The sequence below is a fragment of the Triturus cristatus genome, chromosome 7 (genome assembly GCF_964204655.1).
Source record: "Triturus cristatus chromosome 7, aTriCri1.1, whole genome shotgun sequence".
NCBI lineage: Eukaryota > Metazoa > Chordata > Amphibia > Caudata > Salamandridae > Triturus > Triturus cristatus.
Genome location: NC_140590.1, coordinates 1333008870 through 1333034206, shown reverse-complemented (window position 1 = coordinate 1333034206; position 25337 = coordinate 1333008870). Strand labels below are relative to the sequence as shown.

At 46.0% G+C, this 25337-nt stretch overlaps 1 protein-coding gene across 6 annotated transcripts in view; it reads right to left on the bottom strand.

Annotated features, from left to right (window-relative positions):
• SPNS1 (SPNS lysolipid transporter 1, lysophospholipid) overlaps positions 1-25337 on the bottom strand; it is a 194249-nt gene that overhangs the window by 109896 nt on the left and 59016 nt on the right. For all 6 annotated transcript variants that reach the window (XM_085618955.1, XM_085618957.1, XM_085618958.1 and 3 more), the window contains 3 exons: positions 24441-24746; positions 23734-23799; positions 15808-15944 (listed from right to left, as the gene is read on the bottom strand). In XM_085618955.1, the coding sequence (XP_085475081.1) occupies positions 15808-15944; positions 23734-23799; positions 24441-24690 (453 nt within the window). In that variant the 5' untranslated portion in view covers positions 24691-24746. The remainder of the gene's footprint in view (positions 1-15807; positions 15945-23733; positions 23800-24440; positions 24747-25337) is intronic.

The following is a 25337-nucleotide window of genomic DNA, read 5'->3' as shown; positions in this document are numbered from 1 at the left end:
GGCTAGACCAGGAGGTATCAGAGCGCTTTACATAAGGAACAACATCGAGTTACAAGAATAATAATTTAAACATTTTTCACAGAAATTTCAAAGTGAATGACAAATCATAAGAGGCAGAGAAGGAAAGGGGGGTCAAAAATATGAGTCTAAGAATAGGTGGGGGGGAGGGAACCTGAGGGGGGAGGGAGTAAAGGCAGTCAAGCTAAAAGAGAAAATCGTTTGACTCAAAAGTCAAGGTATCAGAGCGATTAACATAAGGACAAGGTACAGTAATTTAAAAACATTAGTTGCACAGTTTTAACAATGTGAGTGGAAAAATCATAAGGGGGGAGAGAAGGTAGAAGGGGTCAAGAGTGGTGTTCTGAGAGAGGGTGAGGGGAGAGGAGGGAACCAGAGGGGGGATGGAGTTAAAGCAGACCAGAAAGAGGGAGAAAAACATTTGAGGATTGTCAGGGGGAGACCGGAGGAAAGGACAGAGGTCGAACAAAATGGCAGGTCCGGGTCGTGGGAATAGACGGTGGCCAACAAAAAAATGGTGGGCTGAGCAAAAGTCTAAAGTCCATAAATAAGAACCAGAGAGCAGAATTTAAGTGCGAATAGTCAGAGGGGGGGATGCAGTTCCAAAATCAAAGGCAGGTGGAAGGGTGAAGAGGCGTGCAGGTTCGGGACCACTGGAGCATCGGTGTAGGCAATCTGCCGGTCGTAGCTCCCGCACCCCCATACCTGGAAAGGTTTCTCGGGTCTCAGAAGTCAGAGCCGAGGCGGAGCACATCCAGGCAGATGGCCAGCATGGGGAGGCAGCGAGGCAGCAGCGAGGACTGGAAGACAGCCCATGAGGACAGAGCTGCGCCAAGGCTGGTCCGAGGCGGAGCACATCCAGGTAGATGGCCAGCATGGGGAGGCAGTGAGTCAACAGCGAGGACTGGAATACAGCCCATGAGGACAGAGCTGCGCCAAGGCTGGTCCAATCATCAGCCATCCGCGGCCACTCGCTCCGAGGGAGGCAACAGAGAGAGAAAACAGCAGCAAGATGTCGATGTCCCGGAAGAGACGAATCTCGCCCCCGAGCAATCAGACGCCATCCGGAGCCATCCGAAGGTGCCAGAGCTGCGCCGAGGCTGGACATTCATCATAAATCTGCAGCGATTTGCTTCGAGGGAGGCAGCAGAGGCGGAAAAAAGCAGCAGCGGGACGAGGGATGCCATGACTCAATGTCCGGCTGGGTAGGTGACGGTCGCGGGAGAAACCCAGGCCAGACTCCTCTTTAGCCGAACCAAGCGGCTCCACCGGGCATCGGCCATGTCTTTTCAGTGCCCGCTGTCAGGATACGGGAGAAATTACGGGGAAAAGGGGGGGGGGGTTTAAGCCAGAATGGCAACTCCTGTCCGGGAGCTCCCGGCCGGAGCTCCTCACCGAGCGGCCATCTTGTTCCTCACCATATCTTCCTCTTGGTATGCATAAATGAGAATCCGTTTCCCTCATACTTTATTTACTGTATTTTTTAAACAAGAACCAACATGCACAAACAGTACATAATATACAATTTTGATACAAATGCACAATAATACTGGCATAATTCACATGAGGCTGTAGACAGTAAGGAAGGGAGGGTGGAGGAAGCAAGACGTGAATTAGGACACTCTGCCCAAACCCACCTAGCAAACTGACGGGTGTAAGTGATATCATCCTGCGTTGGGTATTGGGTGGGAGGAGACGTGTTCAAAGAGCCGAAAGACTTTGGGATTATTGGTCCATCTTTGGGTCTTGTGATTCTGTAGACTCATGGCCCAAAGAGCCAGACATTCTATGGTAGTTGCTTTTTCTCACCAAGTTGGGTACATGGCAGGCCATCCTCCAGCCCCCTGTCCAGGTCTTTATGTGTGTCTTTAATGACCTCTTGTTCTTTTCATATGTGGGCATTCTATCCATAATTAGTGCTGTCAGTTTTTCCATCACAGATATGCCAAATTTTCCCACACCACAGGCCTGGTGGGAATACTGTCCGCTTCATTATTGGATTCCTTGGCCAAAGTTGTTGGACGAATCATTTTGGAACGCCTACAGGTTTGGGCAGAGGATAATAACATTTTATCAGAAATCCAATATGGATTTTGTGAAGGATTACGCACTGTAGAGCAGAGTTTAAACTTAGCTATATTTGTGGGGAAGTATATTAGGGCGAAAAAGGGTAGACTGTTTTTAGCTTTTGTCGATCTCACGGTGGCATTTGATTGTGTGAGGCATGCTAAACTTTGGGAGATTTTAGAAACACTGGGGATTGACAATAATATCATTTACTTCCCTAAGCGTCTTTACAGTGGAGCAAAGTCACGAGTGCGCTTTGGCCTGGGTGGAGAGCACACAGCCTCTTTCCCTATTAGGAGGAGGGTTAGGCAAGGCTGTGTCCTAGCCCCCTTCCTTTTTAACCTTTATATCAACGGGCTAGGGCAGGCACTTCTTAAGGATGCTCAAGATTTTCCCCAAATAGGCAACCGTCCCATTCCAGCTCTTTTATACGCAGACGCTGCCGTTTTAATGTCCCGCACGCAGATTGGCCTCCAGAAGGATTTACTTTATTTTTTTTACTTCATGAAGGATCTGGGTCTTCGTATTAACACCTCAAAGACTTTTGTAATGAGATGTGGTCATGGGAACCAGAAGTGTAGGGATATGTATGTGAAAGGGCATCCAATAGCCCCAACTAACAGTTTTTCATATATATCGGGATTCTGTTTAGTCAGAATGATACGTGGGCCCAAGCTGTCTCTGCTAAAAAGCTGGCATTTATCAGAACAACAACTGCTCTGGCCAGCTTCTTAAAGAAAAACTGGGTAGGAAACCCCCAAGAGAACTTTTACAAAAATATAAAGCGAAATGTGTTTCGACTGCAATATATTTAGTGGGGGTCTGGGGTTTTGCTGACACACAATTCAACTAGTGGAGAATACATTTTTAAGATACATTTGGTCAGCTGCTGTCAGTACCTCCACTTATGTCTGTCATGCCGAGCTGGGCCTCCCATACATATCTGACCTCATAAAATTGGAACCAATTCTCCTTTGGCATAGGATCTGGTCAAAAGAAGAGGCCAAGCAAAATAGGGAGATTTTATAGGATAGTCTGAGCCTGGAAGGGGCCCTAAAAATTCCATGGGTCAAATTTGTTAAAGAGTTTATGAAAGACTTAGGCCATCCGGAATACTTCACCAACCCGCGAGCTGATCACCAGAAAAAAACTTAAGAAAGGAGGGCCTTCAACTGCTGGATACGTTAAGATTATCTGGAGAAATTATGAAGCCAAGTGTCCAGCAGCATCAGATGGTTCTTACTACTTTTAGCCTGCAGTCATATTAAATATTTGTACCTGGCAGATTTGATAGGCTGCTATTAATCAGATTCAGATTGGGGACCATCCACAGATTAGTTTATTTCCCAAATATGAATGATTGGGCAAGTGAACTACAACTACGTCCTTGTGATAATCAGTCAGTTTAATCTTCATTTCACTTAGTCTTATTTTGTAAATTTTACACAGAGTTAAGAAAGGCGTGGATAGTTCCACTTTTAAAAATCTGGGGGCTGAAGCAATATCGTCCGGCTTTTTTTTTAAGCTCCAGCTTTTAGAAAATGAACATGTAGCCTGGAGGATATCCATGTTTTTGAAGAAAGTGTTTCGTCAAAGGAAGAGTACTGTGATATAGGGAATGAGATCTTTTAGGTGCGTTGTCACTTTACCAGTCACTGTTTTTAATAATATGGATCATATATTCCAAAACTTTTTAATGGTTACTGTATTTTTATTTTTGTGTTCATTTTAGTGTAATCTTTGTCTTTTATTTGTGCTTTTATTATTGTTAAAAAATGCAATTGAAATAAAGCTTATCTTGACTTGACTTCTGTCCGCTTCAAATGATGTGCCAACGTTACCCTTCTCGTCGATAAAAAAAATGTATTTTCAAACTACCCACAGCAGAGTGCATAAGGTATATGTGGAGAAGTGTGGCTCAATGGTTAGAGTGGCAGACCTCGATGCAGAGCACTGGTCCGGGACCAGGGTTCGATTCCCGACGCGGCAGGGTCTCGGGCTATAAATTCCTCGGACCTGATATTCTCGCATCAGTGCCTATTCTAATCATGGGTCCCACGCTGCAACTCTGGGCAATAGCTTGCTTAGTCTCCACAACGGCCCCAACAGCGCTGGGATGCCTGGCTTCACCATGGGGGTGCCCAGGAGTGGACACTTCACACGGATAGCCAGGAAGGGTTCCTACAGCGGTATGAGTACAGCGCGGAGATACCCCCAGGGGTGATTCGGCGCTTTATAAGCACATACACATTTACATATTCTATCCTCTCCCATATGGCCCAAAATTATAACCACAGGGTCCAAAGGGAGAGTGACTCCTGTTATGAGATTCAGCAGAGCTGCCCAATACGACTGAGCCAACGGGCACCGCCACCAAATATGTAGCATTGTGCTCCGCAGCGGCCAGTCTCTCCAGGACATATAATTGATTCCCAACATGGCCTCTAATCTACCCAGCGTGAAATGCCATCCAGTGAGAAACCATAAAGGTGCCTTCTTTGTATTTAGTACAAATACAATTTAGTCAATTCATCGCTCTGCTGAGCCTGCCTATTGTAGCGTCTGTATTATCTTTCTTGTGCAACGAGAGAAAAATGTACATTCCTCCCAGGTCCATAGCCGACCTTTATCAAAGAATGATACCTGCTTTTAAGTGCTGTGGAACACAAGTAGCTCTTATGCAACAGTTAACAGCATAGTTTATAATGGGTTTTGCCCAAAAACATTTCATCCTGCTAAAAGCTTTATTTCCTAATGTAGATTGATAACTTCGTTCCATTTCACATTGAACTATTGTCTTTGACCATGCTTGGTTTAGCTTTATGTTAAAATAAAGTAAAACAAGAATGCAAAGGAAAAAGAAAACGCTCAAACAAGTTAATAATCAAGAAAAGGATAATTACAACAATCATGTTGAAGACTTACAACTAGGAGTAATGCACAAATGATCATTACTATGTGTGAATCTCTGTCTTTGCCGTCCATCTCGCATCCTTGCTCTTGATTCCATGGCTTCCTCTGTATTGTTGCACCTGTCCTGCCCAGGAGCATGTCGGCCTTACTGTGTTTTGATTGGATAATGTATTATTCTACTGCTGACTTCTGACCTTGCTCCACAGTGTCCGGCAGGCAGTATTTTCTCCCACTGTTCCTTCTTGTCCCCGACACCCTTTTATTGTTTTTTAACCCGGACTCCTTTTCTGGCTCCACACACCTCTTGCTCATTTCTCAATACCCACCACCCCATCAATGGGCAGTCATCTTCAAATGTTGATCTGACCATTCCAAGAGCTATGCGCACACAGAAGTCATCTCCGGATGGCTTTCGTTTTCTTTTAAACAAATGCCATGCAAAGATGGCAGCCACAACGGTGCATAAATACATGGCAGCTATATTGGAAAAGGATTTGTTAAAACAAAACAAAATGCAATCAAACATTACTTCCAGGAATGCACAATCATTCATGGCTGCCATTTTTTAACGTGATATGTTAAAATACAACATAATGCATTGAAAAATGGCCAACGTGGGTGTGTATTTATCCCCAATGGCCAACTAGGATTAAAAAAAAAAATCTTTCGCAAAGCCGGGTTTCATGGTTGTGACTTTGTCAATTATTGTTTATTCAAATCCCCTTGACTGATGTATATTTATTGTTGCTTTTTATATATTTATGCTATTTAGACAAGGAGTTATATAAATTATTTGTCAACAAATACATTTTATTGCTCTTGAATGATATCTATTTAGAATATATGATTGTTATTTAGAAGTTATGTTGTGTTGTAACAAACTCCCCACATTTTCCCTGTCCTAACTGCCTCTATTACTTTTTATACAAAATTGTCTTATTCTGTCTGCTATTCATGATCTCGTTTTTTAGTTATTATTTTTATGAATAGCGTAATATTATACCAACTGTTTTATACTACTTGTATTAACTGTTGCTCAAACATGGCCAGCTTGTATTATTTATTATTGAACAAAAATTTTTTACACCCCAGTACCCCCACCCCCCAAAAAGTTTTTACGTTCAAGCCACTGCTCTCCTGAAGAGAAATTCCGGCTTGCGTAAACTTACAAACTAGCCAACCAAAAGGCCAAAAATGTACATACCCTGGGTATAAATGCATAGCCTTGGGCATAAATAGGGGTAGAAGAGCTCCATAAGGAGGAGAATTCAAACAGATGTCTTTGTATATGCATTGGTCATACCACTCAAATGTAAGAAAAATGAAGTATCGATGACCTTCAACATTTTGACAGCTGGTCAGCATGTGTAATAGATCTGCTCTTTCATGTGGACATCTGGCATGAAATAGCTTACCAATCCACTATAGGTTAGCAGGTGTACAGTAATGCCTACAAATGATCTAACAGAACTGGGTCCAAGGTTTGCAGCTTTCAGGCAATACCAGTTTGTTGGGAATCTGTCTTGCTGGGGTGGCCTAATGAAAGTTTTTGTGGCCTGGTACAGTACGTCTTAGAAGGAGAATGCTAACCATAGGATTCCAGCTAATCCAAACCACTGCAAAAAACGTGCAGTGAAATTAGTAATCTGCAGATTACATGTGGCTGTAGTAACCATCTGACAAAAATCAAATCTTATTTTTTTTCTCCATTTGAGGAGTAATGCAAGAAATAATTCCAGCCTTTTAGAAAAAATATTTCCTTGCTTGATCACATTTAGGGTGGGACATGTACACAGTAGTTAGAGGTATGTGGTAGTGCAGCATGTATATGGAAGTTTAGAAACATAGTCTCTATTTCATGATCTAATGTGTGTGTTTGGAAGACAGCACTAATTGTTGCTTCGTAATAAGGCTGTGAAAAAGAGAAATTGTGCATGTTCTTCCATGGAAATTCTTTCCAGTAATAATTCTGTACACTATGTAAATTCCCATATGTGTGTCTCTCCTGCTTGTCTTACTAAACAATTGGGGGTTGTAGGAAAGTGCCTCTTTTTGACATGGTCACCCACATTTTTTGCCTGGTAAATGATGGTATTTAGATTGAAAGTGCACTGCGTTGCTGATAACCCGGTCCCCAGTGCCAGAACCCTTTTCCAAAACTGTACAATTGATTCCCTAATTGGCAAAATCTTTAGCACCCTCTTTAAGTCCCTAGTAAATTGTACCCTGGTAACTGGGCCCTTAGGTACTAAAGATGGCCCCTAAGGGCTGTAGCACAAATTGTGCCACCCTAAGGGACCCCTCACCAATCACATGCAAGACAGCCATTCCAGGCTGCGTGTCTTGATGCAGACTAAGTGAAAACAAACACAACATGTCACACAACCCCTTGTGCCATGTCCCCTACCACTGCATGTCATATTTGTAATTCACCCCTACAGCAGGCCTAACAGCCCTAAGGCATGGTATTGAATATTACAAGTGAGGACATACCTGTGTGAGCAGATATGCCCCTGTGCTGGCCAGGTCCATTACTGCCATACAAGTGAACATGGAAGCCATAGCTGGACAATGGTGATAACGGGTCCCCCAGCTACCTGATGGCTTCAACGAAAATAGAGATGCCTAGTATAAAACATCTCATATTGGCAAACCCACACCGATGCTAGTGTTGGATTTACAATACATGCACCTAGAAGGCACTTTAGAAGTGTCCCCTGAAAACCGAACAGCCACTGGTATTGCTTGCTGACTGGTTTCTGCCAGCCTGCCATCCAAGATGCTGTTCTGGCCTTCTAGGGTGAGAGTCTTTGCTCTCAGGAGACCCAGAACAAAAGTCTGTCTGGGAAAAGTTGTAACAGCCTCTCCCACAGGTTGACCTGCTGATAAGCCTTCCTTGGGCGACAAACCTCAAAATGCTGCCACTTTTGAAATGCAAATCTGGCTCCCCCTCACAAGAGAGGCAGCCGACCCCTTTGTCCAGGACCCCCTTGTCATCTGGACAGATTGGAACATTAGCTAGTCAGGTAGGGATGCCACCTCCAGGCTAGTACCAACCCTAAGATGGGTACTGTGAAGTGGAAACAATTTTTCAGAAGTAGCCATTTTTGTGATGGCATACTTAGGAATTACGGGACAGGGTTCAATCAATGACACCTATAGAGCGCGCTACATACCCGTAGGGTCTCAAGGCGCTGGGGGGGGGGGGGGGGGGGGGGGTGCCGCTACTGCTCGAACAGCCAGGTCTTCAGCTTCTTCCTGAAGGAGAGGTGGTCTTGGGTCAGGCGCAGGTCGGGAGGGAGGGAGTTCCAGGTCTTGGCGGCCAGGTAGGAGAAGGACCTTCCTCCTGTAGTCGCTCTTCGGATGCGGGGGACGGCGGCGAGGGCGTGGTTGGCTGATCGGAGGTGGCGTTTGGGAGCGTAGAAGTTGATCCGGCTGTTGAGGTAGCTCGGGCCTTGGTCGTGTAGGGCTTTGTGTGCGTGGGTGAGGAGGCGGAAGGTGATTCTTTTGTTGACGGGGAGCCAGTGAAGGTCTCTCAGGTGTCCGGTGATGTGGCTGGTTCGTGGGATGTCGAGGATGAGTCTGGCTGAGGCATTCTGGATCCGCTGGAGTCTCTTCTGGATCTTGGCGGTGGTACCGGCGTAGAGGGCGTTGCCGTAGTCCAGTCGGCTGGTGACGAGGGCCTGGGTGACGGTCTTCCTGGTCTCGGTGGGGATCCACCAGAAGATCTTCCGTAGCATGCGTAGGATGTTGAAGCACGCCGAGGAGACGTTGTTGACTTGCCTGGTCATGGAGAGGGAGGAGTCCAGGATGAAGCCCAGGTTGCGTGCATGGTCTGTCGGTTTGGGTGCGGCGCCCAGGGCGGGAGGCCAACAGGAGTCGTCCCAGGCGGAGGGTGAAGAGCCCAGGATGAGGACCTCCGTCTTGTCAGAGTTCAGTTTCAGGCGGCTGGTCGCCATCCACTCGGCTACCTCTTTCATCCCTTCGTGCAGGTTGGCTCTGGCGGAGGCGGGGTCGTTGGTCAGGGAGAGGATCAGCTGGGTGTCGTCGGCGTAGGAGATTATGCTGAGGTTGTGTTTGCGTACGATGGCCGCGAGGGGGCTCATGTAGACGTTGAAGAGGGTGGGGCTCAGAGATGATCCTTGAGGGACGCCGCAGATGACTTCGGAGGCCTCTGACTTGTACGGTGGTAGGCGGACTCTCTGTGTTCTTCCGTCGAGGAAGGAGATGATCCATTCCAGCGCCTTGTCCTGGATTCCGATGTTGCTGAGGCGCTGTACTAGGGTGCGGTGGCAGACCGTGTCGAATGCCGCGGAGAGGTCTAGGAGGATGAGGGCCGCTGTTTCTCCATTGTCCATCAGGGCTCGGATGTCATCGGTGGCGGCGATGAGGGCGGTCTCGGTGCTGTGATTGGCTCGGAAGCCGGACTGTGAGGGGTCGAGGGATCCGTTCGTCTCGAGGAAGGCGGCCATCTGCTTGTTGACGGTCTTCTCGATGACTTTCGCAGGGAACGGGAGGAGCGAGATGGGGCGGTAGTTCTTGAGTTCGGTGGGGTCCGCTGTTGGTTTCTTGAGCAGAGCGGTGAGTTCGGCGTGTTTCCAGCTCTCGGGGAAGGTGGCGGTGTCGAAGGATGTGTTGATGATGTCTCGCAGGTGGGGTGCGATGACAGCGTCGGCCTTGTTGAAGACGTGGTGAGGGCAGGGGTCGGTCGGTGATCCGGAGTGGATGGAGTTCATCGTGCGGATGGTGTCTTCGGTGCTGATCGGGGTCCAGGCGTGGAGGGTGGTGGTGGGGGGTGGTTGTTCGGTCATGGTGTGCGTTGGTTGGTTGTTGAAGCTGTTGTGTATGTCCGCGATCTTGTTGTGGAAGTATGAAGCGAGGGAGTTAGAGAGGTCTTGCGATGGGGTGATGTCGTTGTTTCCTGTGCTGGGGTTGGAAAGCTCTTTCACGATGTTGAAGAGTTCCTTGCAGTTGTGTGCGTTGTTGTCCAACCGGTCCTTGAATGCTGTTTTCTTGGCGGCGCGGATCAGCTGGTGGTGCTTCCGGGTGGCAAGCTTGAAGGAGGTCCTGTTGTCCGGTGTAGGTTCCCTTCTCCAGACTTTCTCGAGGGCTCGGCAGTTCTTCTTGGAGCTCTTGAGTTCGTCGGTGAACCACGGGGCTTTCTTGCTGCCGGGTCTGCTGGGCGGGGTCCTCAGAGGGGCGAGTTCGTCCGCGCAGTTGCTGATCCACTTCGTGAGGTTGTCGGCGGCCTGGCTGGGGTTCGCTGAGCTGGCAGGAGGGTGCTGGCTCAGGGAGGTGGCGAGCTGGTCTGCTGTGATCTTGTTCCAGCTTCTGCGGGCGGCCTGTTGCTGGTGGTGGTGGGTCGTCGTTCTCTTGAAGGTGAAGTGGACGCAGCTGTGGTCCGTCCATTGAAGCTCTGTGGCGTGGCTGAAGGCGATGTCTGTGCTGGAAGAGAAGACTGCGTCGAGTGTGTGTCCGGCGAGGTGGGTGGGGGTGGACACCAGTTGCTTGAGTCCAAGATTGGCGAGGTTGTCGAGCAGGGTGCTGGTGTTGCGGTCGTTGCTGTTCTCCAGGTGGAAATTGAGGTCCCCCAGGAGGATGTAGTCAGCGGAGGGGAGGGCATGCGGGCTGACGAAGTCGGCGATGTCCTCGCTGAATTGTGTGCGTGGTCCAGGGGGTCGGTAGATCAGGGTGCCTCTGAGGGTGGTGTTCGGGTTGGTGTGGATCTGGAAATGCAGGTGTTCGGCGCTGGTCAGGGTGTTGTCGGTGTTGGTCGTGAGACGGATGGTGTCCCTGTGGATGATGGCGATGCCTCCTCCCATCTGGTTGGCGTTGCGATCCCTCCGGATGATCTTGTAGCCCTCTGGGATAGCGATGGCGATGTCGGGAGCTGAAGAGGCGTTCATCCAGGTCTCCGTGAGGAAGGCCACGTCAGGGGCTGTGGCGTCTAGAAGGTTCCAGAGTTCGATGGCGTGTCTGTGGACGGAGCGGGTGTTGAGCAGGATGCACTTGAGGTGGGTGCTGCTGGTGTTCGACTTGGCGGGTGCTGGAGCGAGGCAGGTCCGGATGCAGGTGAACTTGCAGGCGTGGCAGCTGAAGGGTCCGTGGGTGCGTCGTGGTGTGGCTTGATGGCAATCTGGGAGTCGGCCGGTGTTGAGTGCGATGAGGGTGGCGGCGGAGTACGTCAGGCGGGTCGGTCGGGGTCTTCGGGGGCCAGGGGTCCTGGCGCTGGTCGCGATCCGGTCGCGGACGGGCGCAGACGGGCTTACCTTTGGCGCGCCTTCGGCGCACAATCGGCGCGCCCGCTGCGCGTGACCGCTGCGAGTTCGCACGGTCGCCATTTAAGGCGAAGTGCGCGGGTGGGCGGAGCAGCTGGGAGGCGGGAGCGGGGAGGGTTACAGAAGAGAAAAAAGGGGCGGGGACAAGCGGCGGTGGCGGGAAGGGAGAGCGGAGGGCGGCGAGGTAGGCGGACAACCAGGAAGGAAGACGTAAACACAGGAACAGCAAAATATTTAAAAACAGGCACAAATGGGGGCAAAAAACAGGGAAAAAACAACACTTGGCAGCAGTAGCAGGAGAGCCGGCAGCCGATCACGGAGCACGCCGGGGGGGCGTGGTCAGCGTCAGCGGCAGCGAGGCAGCAGGGCAAGGGGCACACGCAGCAGCTGGTGGCCGTGCGGCGCGGGGGTGTCCCACAAGTGGGTGACACTCACCTGTGTCGCACGGTCGCCATTTAAGGCCAAGTGCGCGGGTGGGCGGAGCAGCTGGGAGGCGGGAGCGGGGAGGGTTACAGAAGAGAAAAAAGGGGCGGGGACAAGCGGCGGTGGCGGGAAGGGAGAGCGGAGGGCGGCGAGGTAGGCGGACAACCAGGAAGGAAGACGTAAACACAGGAACAGCAAAATATTTAAAAACAGGCACAAATGGGGGCAAAAAACAGGGAAAAAACAATACTTGGCAGCAGTAGCAGGAGAGCCGGCAGCCGATCACGGAGCACGCCGGGGGGGCGTGGTCAGCGGCAGCGGCAGCGAGGCAGCAGGGCAAGGGGCACACGCAGCAGCTGGTGGCCGTGCGGCGCGGGGGTGTCCCACAAGTGGGTTATGCCCACTACCCACAGGAAGTGGTCATAGAGGAGGCGTAGTGACCCAAAGGGTCAGTTGCCCATTGGCTTCTACCCTATAATCCCCTAAATTCTGTATTGAGGGGAGTCCCTGGCACCAGAGAAACAGATCCTGATGACCTACGAAGGAGGAGATGAAGAGCTGAGAAAGCAGAAGAGAGCACCTGACCTGCTCCCAGCCCAGCTGACCTGCCTGCCGTTCCCCGCCTAATCTGGCTCCAAAGATGACTCATACTGCAGCTGTGTGCCTCCAAAACCAGTGAAGATTGCCTGCCTTCAATAAAGACCAATATCTCCCATGAACAGCAGACCTGTTCAGAAGAAACTCCAGAGAAGAGATTCTAAGGCCTCCCGAGCCACCAAAACCCGACAAGCAAAGCCACCACTTTACCGTCGCCTCTGGCCCGAGCTGAAGTGGGCTACAGGTGCCAACAAGGTTCCCCAACCCTCCAGAGTTCAAGTCCAGCATGGTTTCACCTCTCATGGACTCAGCTACATCACCTGCAGCCTCCGCAAGCAAGACCCCTCAACCGCGACTGCTCCCGGTAAGAAAACCAGACGCCTAAAGACACCTCTGCATCTGTCGCCCCTGGGATGTGAAGAAGAGGACTCTAGGTATCCCTTCATCCCCAAGCATTGCAAGTCTTGAAATACCTTCTTGGGTCACCCCAACTGGTCTCCCAGTCAGAGCCTGTAGCCTCTTCGCAGAGACCGATCTCCATAGAAAACTATTCAGATCCCAACGCTGTTTAGCACCCTGCAACTGTCACCCTTGTGCCGCTGGTGGTATACTGTGGGTGCTGCCTTGGACCTTGCCCACCACTCACCTTAACTCCCGGAGCTAGGTCTTGTAAGTCGATGTACTGTACCTGTTTGCAGAACTTATTCTTACTCCCATAGGATAACATTGCAGAACTCAAACATTGCACTGTGCCCACTTTTTGAACTGAAAATAATGTATATTTAAAAAAACGTACTTACCTGCACTTTTTGTCTCAGATGCCTAAACATATATAAAGATGCTTGCTATTTATATAAATTGGTGCGGATCTCCTTTTTGAGTTGTGTTATCATTTATTAATCATTGTGTGTATTTGCAAATGTCTTGCACTCCTCTGTATTAAGCCTAAGGCTGCCTGACCACACTACTCCCTAACAGAGCACTTTGGGATTGCCTACCAAGCCCTGTCCACTCATAAGGGAAACCCTGGACTCTTTACACGGCATATCAGATTTTTGATATATCACATAAAGAGTCAGCTTCCTTCAGGGGTGTTTAATTTTAGGGATTTTTGCTAATAGATCAGGGACTGTAGTATGTCTTGGTGTCTTCACTGCCAGCGCCTTCTTCAGAGGTTAAGGGATACTACGCCTGGGTATTTTCAAGGCCTGCAAAAGTACTTTCTCAACATACTTATTCAAGGTTTTGGCATCAAGCAATCTTGCAACAGCTCCAAAAAGTGTTTGGCTTAATGGTTGTTCTCATAATGGTCTGCCAATCAAAATGATTTTATGTTGAATACCATTAATGTCTGACCGTTTAAGAGTGATGACATGATCTTCATAGCCAATACTGGCATCGATTTTTGATATGTCTGTCTCGAACCTTGCTATTTTATGATTATTAAAAAAACCTGTTATCACCTAAACTTTGAAATGGTGCTGCTTTTGCTCGGTTTCTAGATGGTGTTTTCCCTAGAGTATTTTGGTGAGCTGCTTGATCTTGGAACACTGATCTTAACCATGGTGCTGAGGTTTGGTAACTGGGGTACTGAACTGTCCTTCCCTTGATTTGGTGCCCTAAAAAAAGTTAGGTGCTTAGTGGTGCTCACTGTTAGAACGCTGCATTCTTTCATTGGTACAGTGTTAAGCCTTAGTCTCTGAGCCTGATGTCCCATACGCTTCACTGCACATAAAGCCCAATGTTTCAGTTTCCTAATTTTTAGGCCTTTAGCTTGTTTTCTACTAGCCTTGCTCTGTGCATTTTTGTGGTCGCTTGACAAACACTAACATAGATTTGTGGCTGTTAATCAAAGAGAGCATCTTACTGTTGCTTAAACTCTATTCAAGCTGACCCGTTTAGTCAATGCAGCCTCATAGGTTGGGGCACCAGAGTACCTAAAACACAAATTAGTAATCGCTGGTGGCAGCTGCTCTCTTTGAAGGATTGACTCTCACTGTCTGGAAATCCCGTTCCTCAAGAAAGCAAGAACTCTGAAGTACATTTTCTCAGAGTGCGTTCCCAAACTCTGAATCTCCACCCGCAGCTTTAGGAACAACGCTTCATGTGTCCATTTTAAGAAAGACCTTAAAGTCCTACTCTTGGAGTGCAATTTCTAGTGATGATTAGATACAAAGCAGCTGCAAAATGATTACAAGATCAAGACCAGGATTTTTTACATGAGATACACGTTATCTTACCTCTGTAAAGTGCAAGAGGGAATTCTGATCCCAAACACTACTAGGTAAAGCAGGGCTTGACATATCCACTCGACCGCTCGCATTTGCGAGGTAAATTTGATCAGGTCGAGCTATTTTTAGGTCCTACTTGCCCTTTCTGGCGAGTAGGAAAACATACTAACTTTTGTCCTCCGTCTTTGAAAACGGAGCAAATGTGACAAGATAAGATTTAAAGGCCTTTTTATTGCTCACAAAGCAAATGAGCAATAAAAATGCTTTTAAATCTTGTTATCTTGTCACTTTTTCTCCGCTTTCAGAGATGGAGGTCAAGTAGGTCACTGTTAGGGCGAGGAGATTTTTCAAGGTACTAGTCCTGCAGGACTAGTACCATTTTTCAGATTTTTCGAGCCCTGGGTAAAGCATTCTATTATCCCAATAAGCCTGGTTTGCTTTATACAAAACCTACATACGCAAAACCTACATACGTTTTTCCCCCCACTGTTTTAGAAGTAGCAAAAAGGAAAGCCCACTGGATTTATTTTAATATGTGAAAGAGTGAGCTGGTGGGGATTCCAAAGACGCATTTTAAAATAATAAACCTAACTGGAATCTAACTTGGAACAGAGAAGCATGGTTTTTAGAGTAGTATAGAGAAGAAGGGAGTGGTAGAAGGGTATCAGCAATTCTAAGGTAAGCAAGGTAGCTGGTTGATTAAATATTTATTTTATATAGAGAGTTCTATAAAACGTTAACAAGACCAAAGGATGTCAGAGAGCTGTTTATAGAGAATCCCACCTCATTCCATATCATATGTCAAAGTGGAAGATATATTGAAAGGAAACAAATGAGTATGTTGTCCAAGCCCACCCTACACCTACACACACACCTACCTACACACACGTGCACCCCCTCACCCCCACCCCCTTCAGGTCTAACACCCTGGGCATAGAGACCTTTCTATGAAGGTCACAACTCAAGACAAACATCTTCAAAGAATATCTGAGGTGCAAACATCTGAGCCACCTGGAACTAAATATTTTCAATACAAACTGATAATAGACCTAAGGTTTGTTCTCCGTTTCATGTTTACTCCTTCCCTATTTGCATGCAGAATATCAGCATCCCTAATCGTTACCAAAACACGCTATAAAAAAAATCTTGACTCCTCTACCCCACACCCCTACAGAGGGTAAGCACCCTTAGTCACCTTAACATCCTTCTGCAAGGATTCTGAATTCACAATTATCTTACCCCCCACCTAACAAGTGGGCTTAAAAATCACTGCTCCTCACCTGCTGTGGAATGAAGGAGCTGCCCAGGGTGACAGCAGCCCAGAAGGTGATTCCAATACTCATGATGTTCTTCCTGTTATAACGATCCCCCAAATATCCGAAGACGGGAGCAAGCACCATATAACTACAGATAAATACTGGGAAATAAGGGCAATAGGAGAAGTGAGGTGTATGGAGTGAGGATAAAAAGTTCAAGGGGGGTAGAAGAAGACCAGAAAATAAGTGAGACAAGAAGAATGTGGGAGTAAATAAATCATACATAGCACTGAATAAGAATACAAATTAATAGCAATTAACATGAGATCTGTGTTTGAGAAAGTTCTGCAAATCTTAACACTATAAAATCATCTGAAACAAGCAACGTGGTGCAGCATTTTAGGTCAGCAAAAGAACCACATTTTTATTGTCGTTATAACTGGCGGGTTTACAGGAAATCAACAAGGCTTCTTCCCAAACAAATACTTGCGAAGTTACTCAAGCTTGAGTGTTCAACATCATAGAATATCTCATACAACGACAAATTGGCAGTATATAAAGGCCTTTAACTAGGTGTCTGTTAAGAACACATGAAACTGCTGATAAACACAACAGTTTTTCAGAAGGCATTTAAACAAAGTAGAGCATATGCAAATAACAATCAGCTGTATGTCTAAAGCACCTGGTGAACAAGAGAAGTACTTGAAAATAACCCAGTTTCCTGTCCACCTTGTTGCAACAATTGAATAAAAAATATTTAGTGACAACCCGAGTGTTGAACATTTACTACTGAATTGCATTTTATCTTAGTTTTATAGTGCAGGGGAGGACCTCTGCTGACCCGGAGTGCCTGAGCTTCACTTACCTGTGGTGGGGCTGTGCCTACAGCGTCGCTGGTCTACGGCGTGGTTATCGGCAGCCTGTTCTCATTTACCGGCCCCGGACTCCAACTCCCTACTGCCCTAGCGGCGGACCCGGAACACGCCGGACTTCGTTTCGCGCCTGGAGGCGCATAAATTCCTGCTGTGCCCCCGCATCGCGGGTCCGCGCGCGGGTCGTCGCCGGGAGAAGCCTGGGACAAGGGCGGGACAGTCTGTGACAGTCCGGGACTGGCCGTGGCTGGGCTGGGCCATCCCCTTAGTACTTTGTACGGATTTATCTGGCATTAGAGGTGTTCTTCGTTGTAGGTAAAGCATTATTACCCTATATTGCCCTGTTGGTGTTTGTGAGGTACATTGTATTTTATTGCTGCTAACATATAATATTTCAACTAACGTCCACAATGCCTACAGGTTCGAAGGACCCACGTACTTTGGGGTCAGGCCCTCTTGACAACTACCTGGTGAAAAAGGTTAACAAAATAAATAGCGATCGTAGGGCCTCTCTGGGAATGGACAGTTCCCTACCGAGCCCCATTGTTCTCCATACTCCTATAGTGAGCCCGCTAGACCATGGCAGCAGTGAGCAGGCCACTCCAGCTGCCTTATTGGTCACAGCTCAGGTTCATAAGGATCTGCCGGTCTGTAATACATTTATTCCGGGGGAAAGTTGTGATGAAGTCATCCCTGATGCTAGGCCAGTGAGGAACTGCAGAAAGCAGCATAACAAAAGGGGGGGAGAGAAGTACAGAAAAAGGGTTGAGATTAGCGAATCTGTACAGGCTAATTTAGATGAGACCTCAAATTCTTATGCAGACAGTAATGTGGGCAACAGCTTAACACACCCGGATCAATTGTCCGTACTATTACGTTCCATGGAGGATATAATTGATGCTAAGTTAAATCAGTTAGTGCAACCCCTAGTACGGAAATTAGACACTATGGCCGATGAGGTCAAGAAGCTGGGAGGCTTGCTTTCTAAACATCTAACATTGTTAGATAGCAACATCAAATCGACGGGAGTAGTTGGGCAGGAGAATGTAGCCAGAGTAGCTAACCTGCATCATCCCCCCCAGCCTGCCATTACTTCCGTGCCAGTTCTATCAGAGCCCACCTTTGCACAAAGAACTGCCACATTGGCCCCCACGGGGTTGGTTGCGTCATTGAACAGCCAGGAGACAAAGAAAAGTAGGTTTATAAATCTACCCCCGGCATGTTCCCCTTATGCTGTGATTTTAACTAATGTACCCCCCCAGGATAGTCAATCAACTCCTATGCACAAGGAATCTCATGACTCTCTCAAATTTAAAACGGTATCCTGGTTGCACAGAAAGTGTGGATTTCCGTTAAATCTTGATAATGAAATCCTAAGCACTAGACGAGTGAGTTGGATTGGGCCTTCGAAAAAATCCTGTGTTGGTGATTGTATAATAGTTAACTTTAGACACCCACAGCACGTGGCTACAGTCTTATTGAGGGCTGCTTCATTGGCACAAGATGTAAATAGCATCAAGGTGCGTCCTCTTGGTTTCTTTTATAATCTTCCCCCCAGTGTTCCCTCACATAGCTTAAACTTGAGAACCTATAGACCATAGATCACACCAATGCCATTTCCCGACCAGGGCCCAGTAAATGATAATTTTTTTTAACTTTGGGCCCACTGTTCCTACTCGAAATCGCTTTGAGGTATTTTCTTCCTTGGATTTGTGTGATTGACGAGAGGCTACCGAGGGCTCTAGGGATAAGCCTTGCGCCGGTTTGGAGCCTCAGGAAAATGTTCAAGTACCCACGAATCCTGCTGGTAACAATTGTAGACCATTGTCAATTAGGAACTCAAAGGGGGCTAACCTTAAGATGATAACATGGAATGTGGCGGGCATACGTTCCAAGAGAGATAATCCCTCCTGGTTAAATTTCTTGAGGGACTATGATATCATGGCTTTTCAAGAGACCTGGGAAATTGACTGTGACTTTTGGTTGGACAGCTTTACGTCCCATTTTGTCCCAGCAAAAAAATCATCGTCCGGGAGGGCTATAGGGGGTTTAATGGTTTTGGTATCGGTGAATGTAAGAGGGTCAGCTACTAGGATACCTTGTATATCGAATAATTTCCTTATTCTGGAATTTAAATTTGCTAACAGTATGAAATTATTGTTAGTAAATTGTTATAACTCTCAGCAAGGGGATTCGCCGAATTTTCATTTGACCTGGTTGTCAGATTTTTTGAAAAGTTATGTTCAAAAGCAAACCACTTTTTGTCATTTTATCTTGTTAGGTGATTTTAATGTGCACTTATGTAGTCATGATTGTTTGTTAATTGATATTGATGGGCCAGATTATATTACCCCACAACACTTTGAGCATTCAAAAAAAGGGGAAGCACTGGAGAAACTTTTATCCGAAAATGAATTGTATGAACCATGCTTCTCCGACCAAAGGACACGGGTTCCAACATTTATAGGTAGAGATAGTAACACAATAATTGACTACATTTTTCTTTCTCCTTGCCTTTTAAATTATGTAGTATTTTATAACGCTATACAGTCAACTTTTAGCGACCATAACCCTGTGACAATCGAATTGTTTGATGGTTTCTCTTTTTTAAATACATCCATACCCTCCTTGATGGTTGTTGAAGTGAGGACAAAAGACCAGGGAAGGAGGTTAAACTGGAGTAAGATAATTCCAGAGGAGTTCTTTAATACTATTACTACTGAGGCGGCTACGGATTTAGAAATTTGTGGAGATCAACAAGCATTGGGGAAGCAAGTTATCTCCTCGTTCGAATCCATTTGTCTTAAAGTGGCAAATGAATTAACTCGTAACTGTAGTTCTGCAATTAATAGTCCAGCCAACGGCTGGTTTGACCATAAATGCACCAAATCCTACAATTGCCTTAAAAAAGCTGTTCAGGCACGCCCGAGGAACAAAACTCTGGTGTCTCAGCTTAGAAGAGATCACAAGAAAATACTGGAGGATAGGAAAAAAGAAATTAAACATAACGCCTGGGCGGATCTTATGGATAAAGCTACTCTAAAGGACAGTGCAAAATTTTGGTCAATTATTAATACGCCCTTATTTTCTAACATTAAGAATAATGTGTTGGAAACTAACATTGCAGAGGAGGATTGGTTGAGCCACTTTGAAGCTATATATGGTAGTCACCTCGATTTAGAACCTTTTATGGGCCAAGACCTGGTACCCACCTCTTCGCCAGTTAGGTTTCATATAGGAGAGGTCATTAAGGCAATCGAAGATTCAGCTGGAAAGAAGGCCCCTGGACCAGACGGAGTGCCAACCGATATGTACAAGGCCAATCTTTTGTTTTGGGCCAATATATTGACAAATGTCTTTAATAATGCGGCTTGCGTTGGATTCCCAAAATCATGGTCTCGGTCGGTTATTATTCCGATCTTTAAGAAAGGTCAAAGGGCAGACCCGAGATGTTACAGGCCAATATCCTTGCTGGATTCCTCTATAAAGATCTTGGGGAAAGTTATTCTAGAAAGGATAACGGGGTGGGCCTCAAACAATAACATTCTGTCAGACGCCCAATACGGCTTTAGAGCTGGGCGGAGTACAGAGGATCAATGCCTGAACCTTCTCCTAATTACAGCCAAGTATACCAAGGCGGCTAGCGGCTCCATTTATTTGGGTTTTATGGACTTGTCCACAGCTTTTGACCTTGTTAATAGGTCTAAGCTGTGGACAATGCTGCTGGAATTGGGGCTTGATAGGTCGCTCGTGTATTTTTTAGCTGAGCTCCATAAAGACCTAAACGCCTCCATTAGGATGACGGCTGAGGGGAAATGTACGTCCAGTTTTAAATCCAGCAGAGGGGTGAGACAGGGATGTATTTTAGCCCCTATGCTATTTACATTATATATTAACGCCCTGGAACATAGCCTGGTGTTAGCAACGCTGGACATTCCGCGTATGGGAAGTACCCCGATCCCGGTCCTCCTATACGCGGACGATGCTGTTCTCCTGGCCAGGACTCCCTTGGCCCTGCAGAAACTGTTGGACTCGTTTGGGGAGTTCATGAAAAACCTGGACCTGGTAGTTAATAATAACAAATCTCACGTGATGTCACTGGGCCGGGCAAAAAATAAGGTTAAGCCCTTTTTTTGTGGGGGAGAAGAAATCTCACGCGTGAGAGTATTCACCTACTTAGGAGTAGTCTTCGATGACAATAGTTCTTGGTCCCCCCAGCTTTTATTAAAAGCAAACTCCGCGAGAAACTCTGGTGGGGCAGTATTGGGTTTCGCAAAAAGACTGGGCGGGAAACCAGTAGAGGCAATTTTAACCATTTACAAGGCCAAAACTATTTCTACTGTTAGGTATGGGGCATCAATCTGGGGCTATATTAAGCATGATGTGATTCAGACGGAGGAAAACACATTTTTGCGCTCTCTTCTTGGCCTCCCACAATCTACAGCTTCCTATTCAATTCACTTGGATCTTGGGATTGGTTATATAACAGACATCATTAAATTAGCACCATTATTATTATGGATAAAAACATGGCTAAATACGAACCTCTCGCTCAACCATAAAATCCTAAAGGACTGCCTAAGTTTAGATTATAGGAACAAAATCCAGTGGCTGGCTAATATTGAGACGCTAGCTGCATACGTGGGGAGACCAGATATTTTCTCTAACCCCGAATCCCTATGTAAGGCAGATCTAGAATGGGTAAAATCTAACTTTAAGAAACTAAAAGAGGCAGAGCGAGAGGGTTTTGAAATCTGTAAACCATCGGTCAGGGCGCATGTTTTGCTAACCCCGTCTTCGGGGACCCCACTCTATCTAACATTAGTCTCTAACTCTTTCCACAGATGGTTGTTAACCAAATTACGGTTCAACCAATTACATATGGTTCTTTGGGACGTGGAGGGCTGGAGAAGATTAGAAGACGTTGCACCTTGCAAGTGCGACGACTTTTCCCCTCAAGACATCACGCACTTCTTGTTTTTCTGCACATTTTTTAAACATGCCAGGAAAAGGTTTATTATTCCTCTGTTAAAAAGTATGAATTTTAGCCAGTGTAAGCCAGCTCTATGTTTTTTAAACCTGTTAGAGTCTCCATTAATTATGTTCTGTGTTGCCAGCTTTTTAGTAGCAGCTGTCAGAGAGAGGAGGGTCAGACTAAGAACTGTCCATGATGTTGATCCCCTCTAATAGTTGACTCCTGAATCTGTACTGATTATCTAAATGGTTATGGTAATTTCTGAATTTTATCCTTATAAATGAAATTGTATATTTTTATGTATATTTGTTATTATTTGTCTTTTATATCTTTGTATCTGTATAGCATACTTTTATGATTTTTAATAATCGAATAAAGTGGTTTTGACTGACTGACTGACTAGTGCATGTTGCAGTAAGGTGCATAAACGCTTGTTATATCCTTTGATTTACTTAAACGTGGACTTCCTACATATATTAGTAAAATATCAAATTGTGTATTTCAAAGTCTGATGTTTGTATTTTTTCTGGGAATGTTTAATGTTAACAAGGAGCACAGGTTACCCAGCACGTTTTCGTTCAACCAGATGTTCAATGGTTGCTGGGGGTTTCGCTCTATTGTGTGATTTTTACAATTTATTTTTGCAGCATTGGAATATTTTAAAACTTTCATGTAAAAATGTTTGAAAGTATCGAAGGTCATTCTAGATTCTTTATTTAGAAGGTATTAGAGTTCTATGAAAAAAAGAATATGAAAGCCGGTCTTGCATCAAGTGTATGCAGCACTGTTTTTGCAAATGACAGCAATTTCAGAACCTCAATGAAAGGTAAAGATGGAGACCACCTTTGCATTAATTGTTGGGCAAGTGCCAACCATGTCTCTGTATCTGCAGCGAAGGCTGGTGACTCATTGTTACTTAGCAGGGAGGGATTGTCTTTCTCCTTTTCCCAGGTGACACCAATAAGGCAACTCGGGGCACTTTCCAAGACATAAGCTTTGTCTAGAGCAATGGTAGAAAACTAACTGAAAGATTCTTTCCCCTGATCCAGCAGTCATCTCTCCTGAAGTAGTGCCAAGTCCTCCAAGGTGTTCACTACATAATGGTGAACAAGTGCGGACTTTCTTTGGTGGTTTAAGCAGGCTGCCAGAACCAACCAGAGGTTCTGCCACTTGTTAAAGTTCAAGATCTTCTGCAATCCAGTTAGAGCATTGTGGATGTATCTAGATTTCAGGGGCTTCCTGTCCACTGTCTGCAATGAGACCAGTTCTGAATGGCTTAGTTGTGATGTATACTCATATCTGCCTGGAGGTTCGTTCTTCTTCCACATTCAAAGCAGATGCCCATACAGTTAAAACCTACACTTGGGACAAAGAGATTGGACTAGATACCTCACCCACCCACCAGGTATACAGGTTTTGGGCAATGATCTGTGCATTGTGTTCATGCAGGTTGGGATGTTCGTGAAGTACCCAGCACAAAGAATACTCAATCTGTGCCACACATACAAACAAATTGCTCGCCTCTCCCTCCTCCACTATCAAAAACTGCCTCAAAACTCAAAGGATCAGAGGGATGAGAGGCAGACAGAGAGCACCCAAAGGACAAACTTATAGAGCATACACAGAAAAGGGTAGACTTATAGATGTAAGCAACTTGGAAGCTATGTCTAAAGTAGCAGGGGGAAGTACCAACAAACAAAGACAGTCCGTCAGTTTGGCTGATAGACAAAGTTACAGGCAATAAAGAGCAGAAAGAGACAGACAGACCAAAGAAAGCAGATGGAGAGTAGAACGGCTAATGGACAGAAGGGGGTGAGGGACAGAGCAGAATTGAAGGACGGATAGAGAAGATATGGTGGCAAGAAAAAACTTGCAGATTAAGGGCCCTAGTTAGAACAGACCGGTATAGAAAGTCCATAGTGAAAGGGATCAGACATATCGACAGATGAAGCCAAGGAACAGACAGACTCAGACAGAGAGCAGACATGATGACAGACAGGCAAGAAGGTATACCCTACTCAAGAAAATAGTTTGCCGGGAAGAACACGGAATAACAGGAAAGACATGCTGAGGACCACTGAGGAGATGCAAAGACCTATGTACCTGTCTGTATTAATCCAGAGGAGCTGTCTTTGATTCCAAAATACATTTCAATATCTGAAAGCACACCTGCAAAGATAGGAGACAGTGTATTAAATGTATTAAACAGGTAGAAGATTAAATATTAAAAATATAACTAAAAAATCTGCAATGCAATGGGAGACCAAAAGCCAAGAAGACAAGAAATAAACCTGAAAGTGACTAAAACCGGTTGGTTGATGTGCGCCCACATTATGTATTCTGCTTACTGAAGAGCTTTCTATTCCTCCTTCCTTAGCCAGCCACAAACATTTTTGTCTAACCCCTCCATCAGCACTGAAAAAAGTCTATTACTTCTGTGCTCACATTCGAACTCCCTACCACAATCAGTGAGTAGGCTGGTATCTGCTGTATGAACCACTCTCCTTACAACATGAATGTTTGTGGTAAAAGCTCTGCTGATAAACTGAATTAAAATGCACCCCCCCCTCCCCAAACTGAATTAAAATGCACCCCCCCCCTCCCCAAAATAACCTATCACATTTGCTTATACTTTTTTCTCTGGCCACACCTAAAGACTGGGTGTCCAATCACAACCATAGATCCTAGCCTTTCTGCGCACGCACTTTAATTGAATTGATCAAACATGTTGATATTCTCCACCTTGCTGATTTGTATCCTTTCATTGATCAATACATTCTCTCACCCATCATATCCAATGTTCAACTCACCTGCCACAGTGAATCTGTCCATGTAGTTCAGCAGATTAATGAAGCAGAGGATAACCACAATAATGACTGAATGACGGTACGTGATGCCAGTGACTACCTCCACCTGCTCCTCCTCTGGGTCCCTGTCAGTCCCAGGTGTCCCCACGCGGTCCTCCAAGAAAGGCTCAGTTTCAGGCTCCCCATCTTCTGTGTTATCTGCTTGGGTGAGAAAAGGGGCTGTGTCAGCACCAGGCCCCCGCCGGGAGGACATGGTGCTTGACCCAAAGTCTTGGTTCCTTTCAGTAAAAGATGAAATCAGTCCAATACCTGGAAGGAATAGGCAAGAGGCAGACTTAAGATCAAGGAAGGAACAGGAAAAAGGGATTTAAAAGCAATTGATGTTAATCAGGAAAATAAAGTGAGTGTTTGAAAAACAAAAAAGCCAATAGGTTTTGGCATTAAAAGGCTAACCTATTGGCTTTACCAATGCTTCTTTTCACAGCAAACAGCTAATGGTGGCTAGTGCATCAGATGCATTGTACACAAGCATCATGATGCATGAACACGCATGTGGGCAAATGAGCTGGATATTAAGGAAAAGGCAATACAATATGGCCACCCAAGCATACATGTGTTGTGAAGAACATGTGTACAGGAGACCATTCCAAGCTGACCACCAGTGCATCTTCATACGTCGAGACACACAGGCTGCCATTTTGGCATTTACCTTTCCAACATGGCTCACATCCATTTTAAAGTGATGAATTAAAAGTTAATAAGAAAGCACACAGAAGTATGGAAATGGTAATACGTGACCTTGTAGCACTCTGCAGCCGACAGGACTTTGTGAAAAAAAAAACATTAAAAAATTTAAAAAAAAGGGAAGCATCAAATGAGCAGAAAAGAAAGAGGATTGAA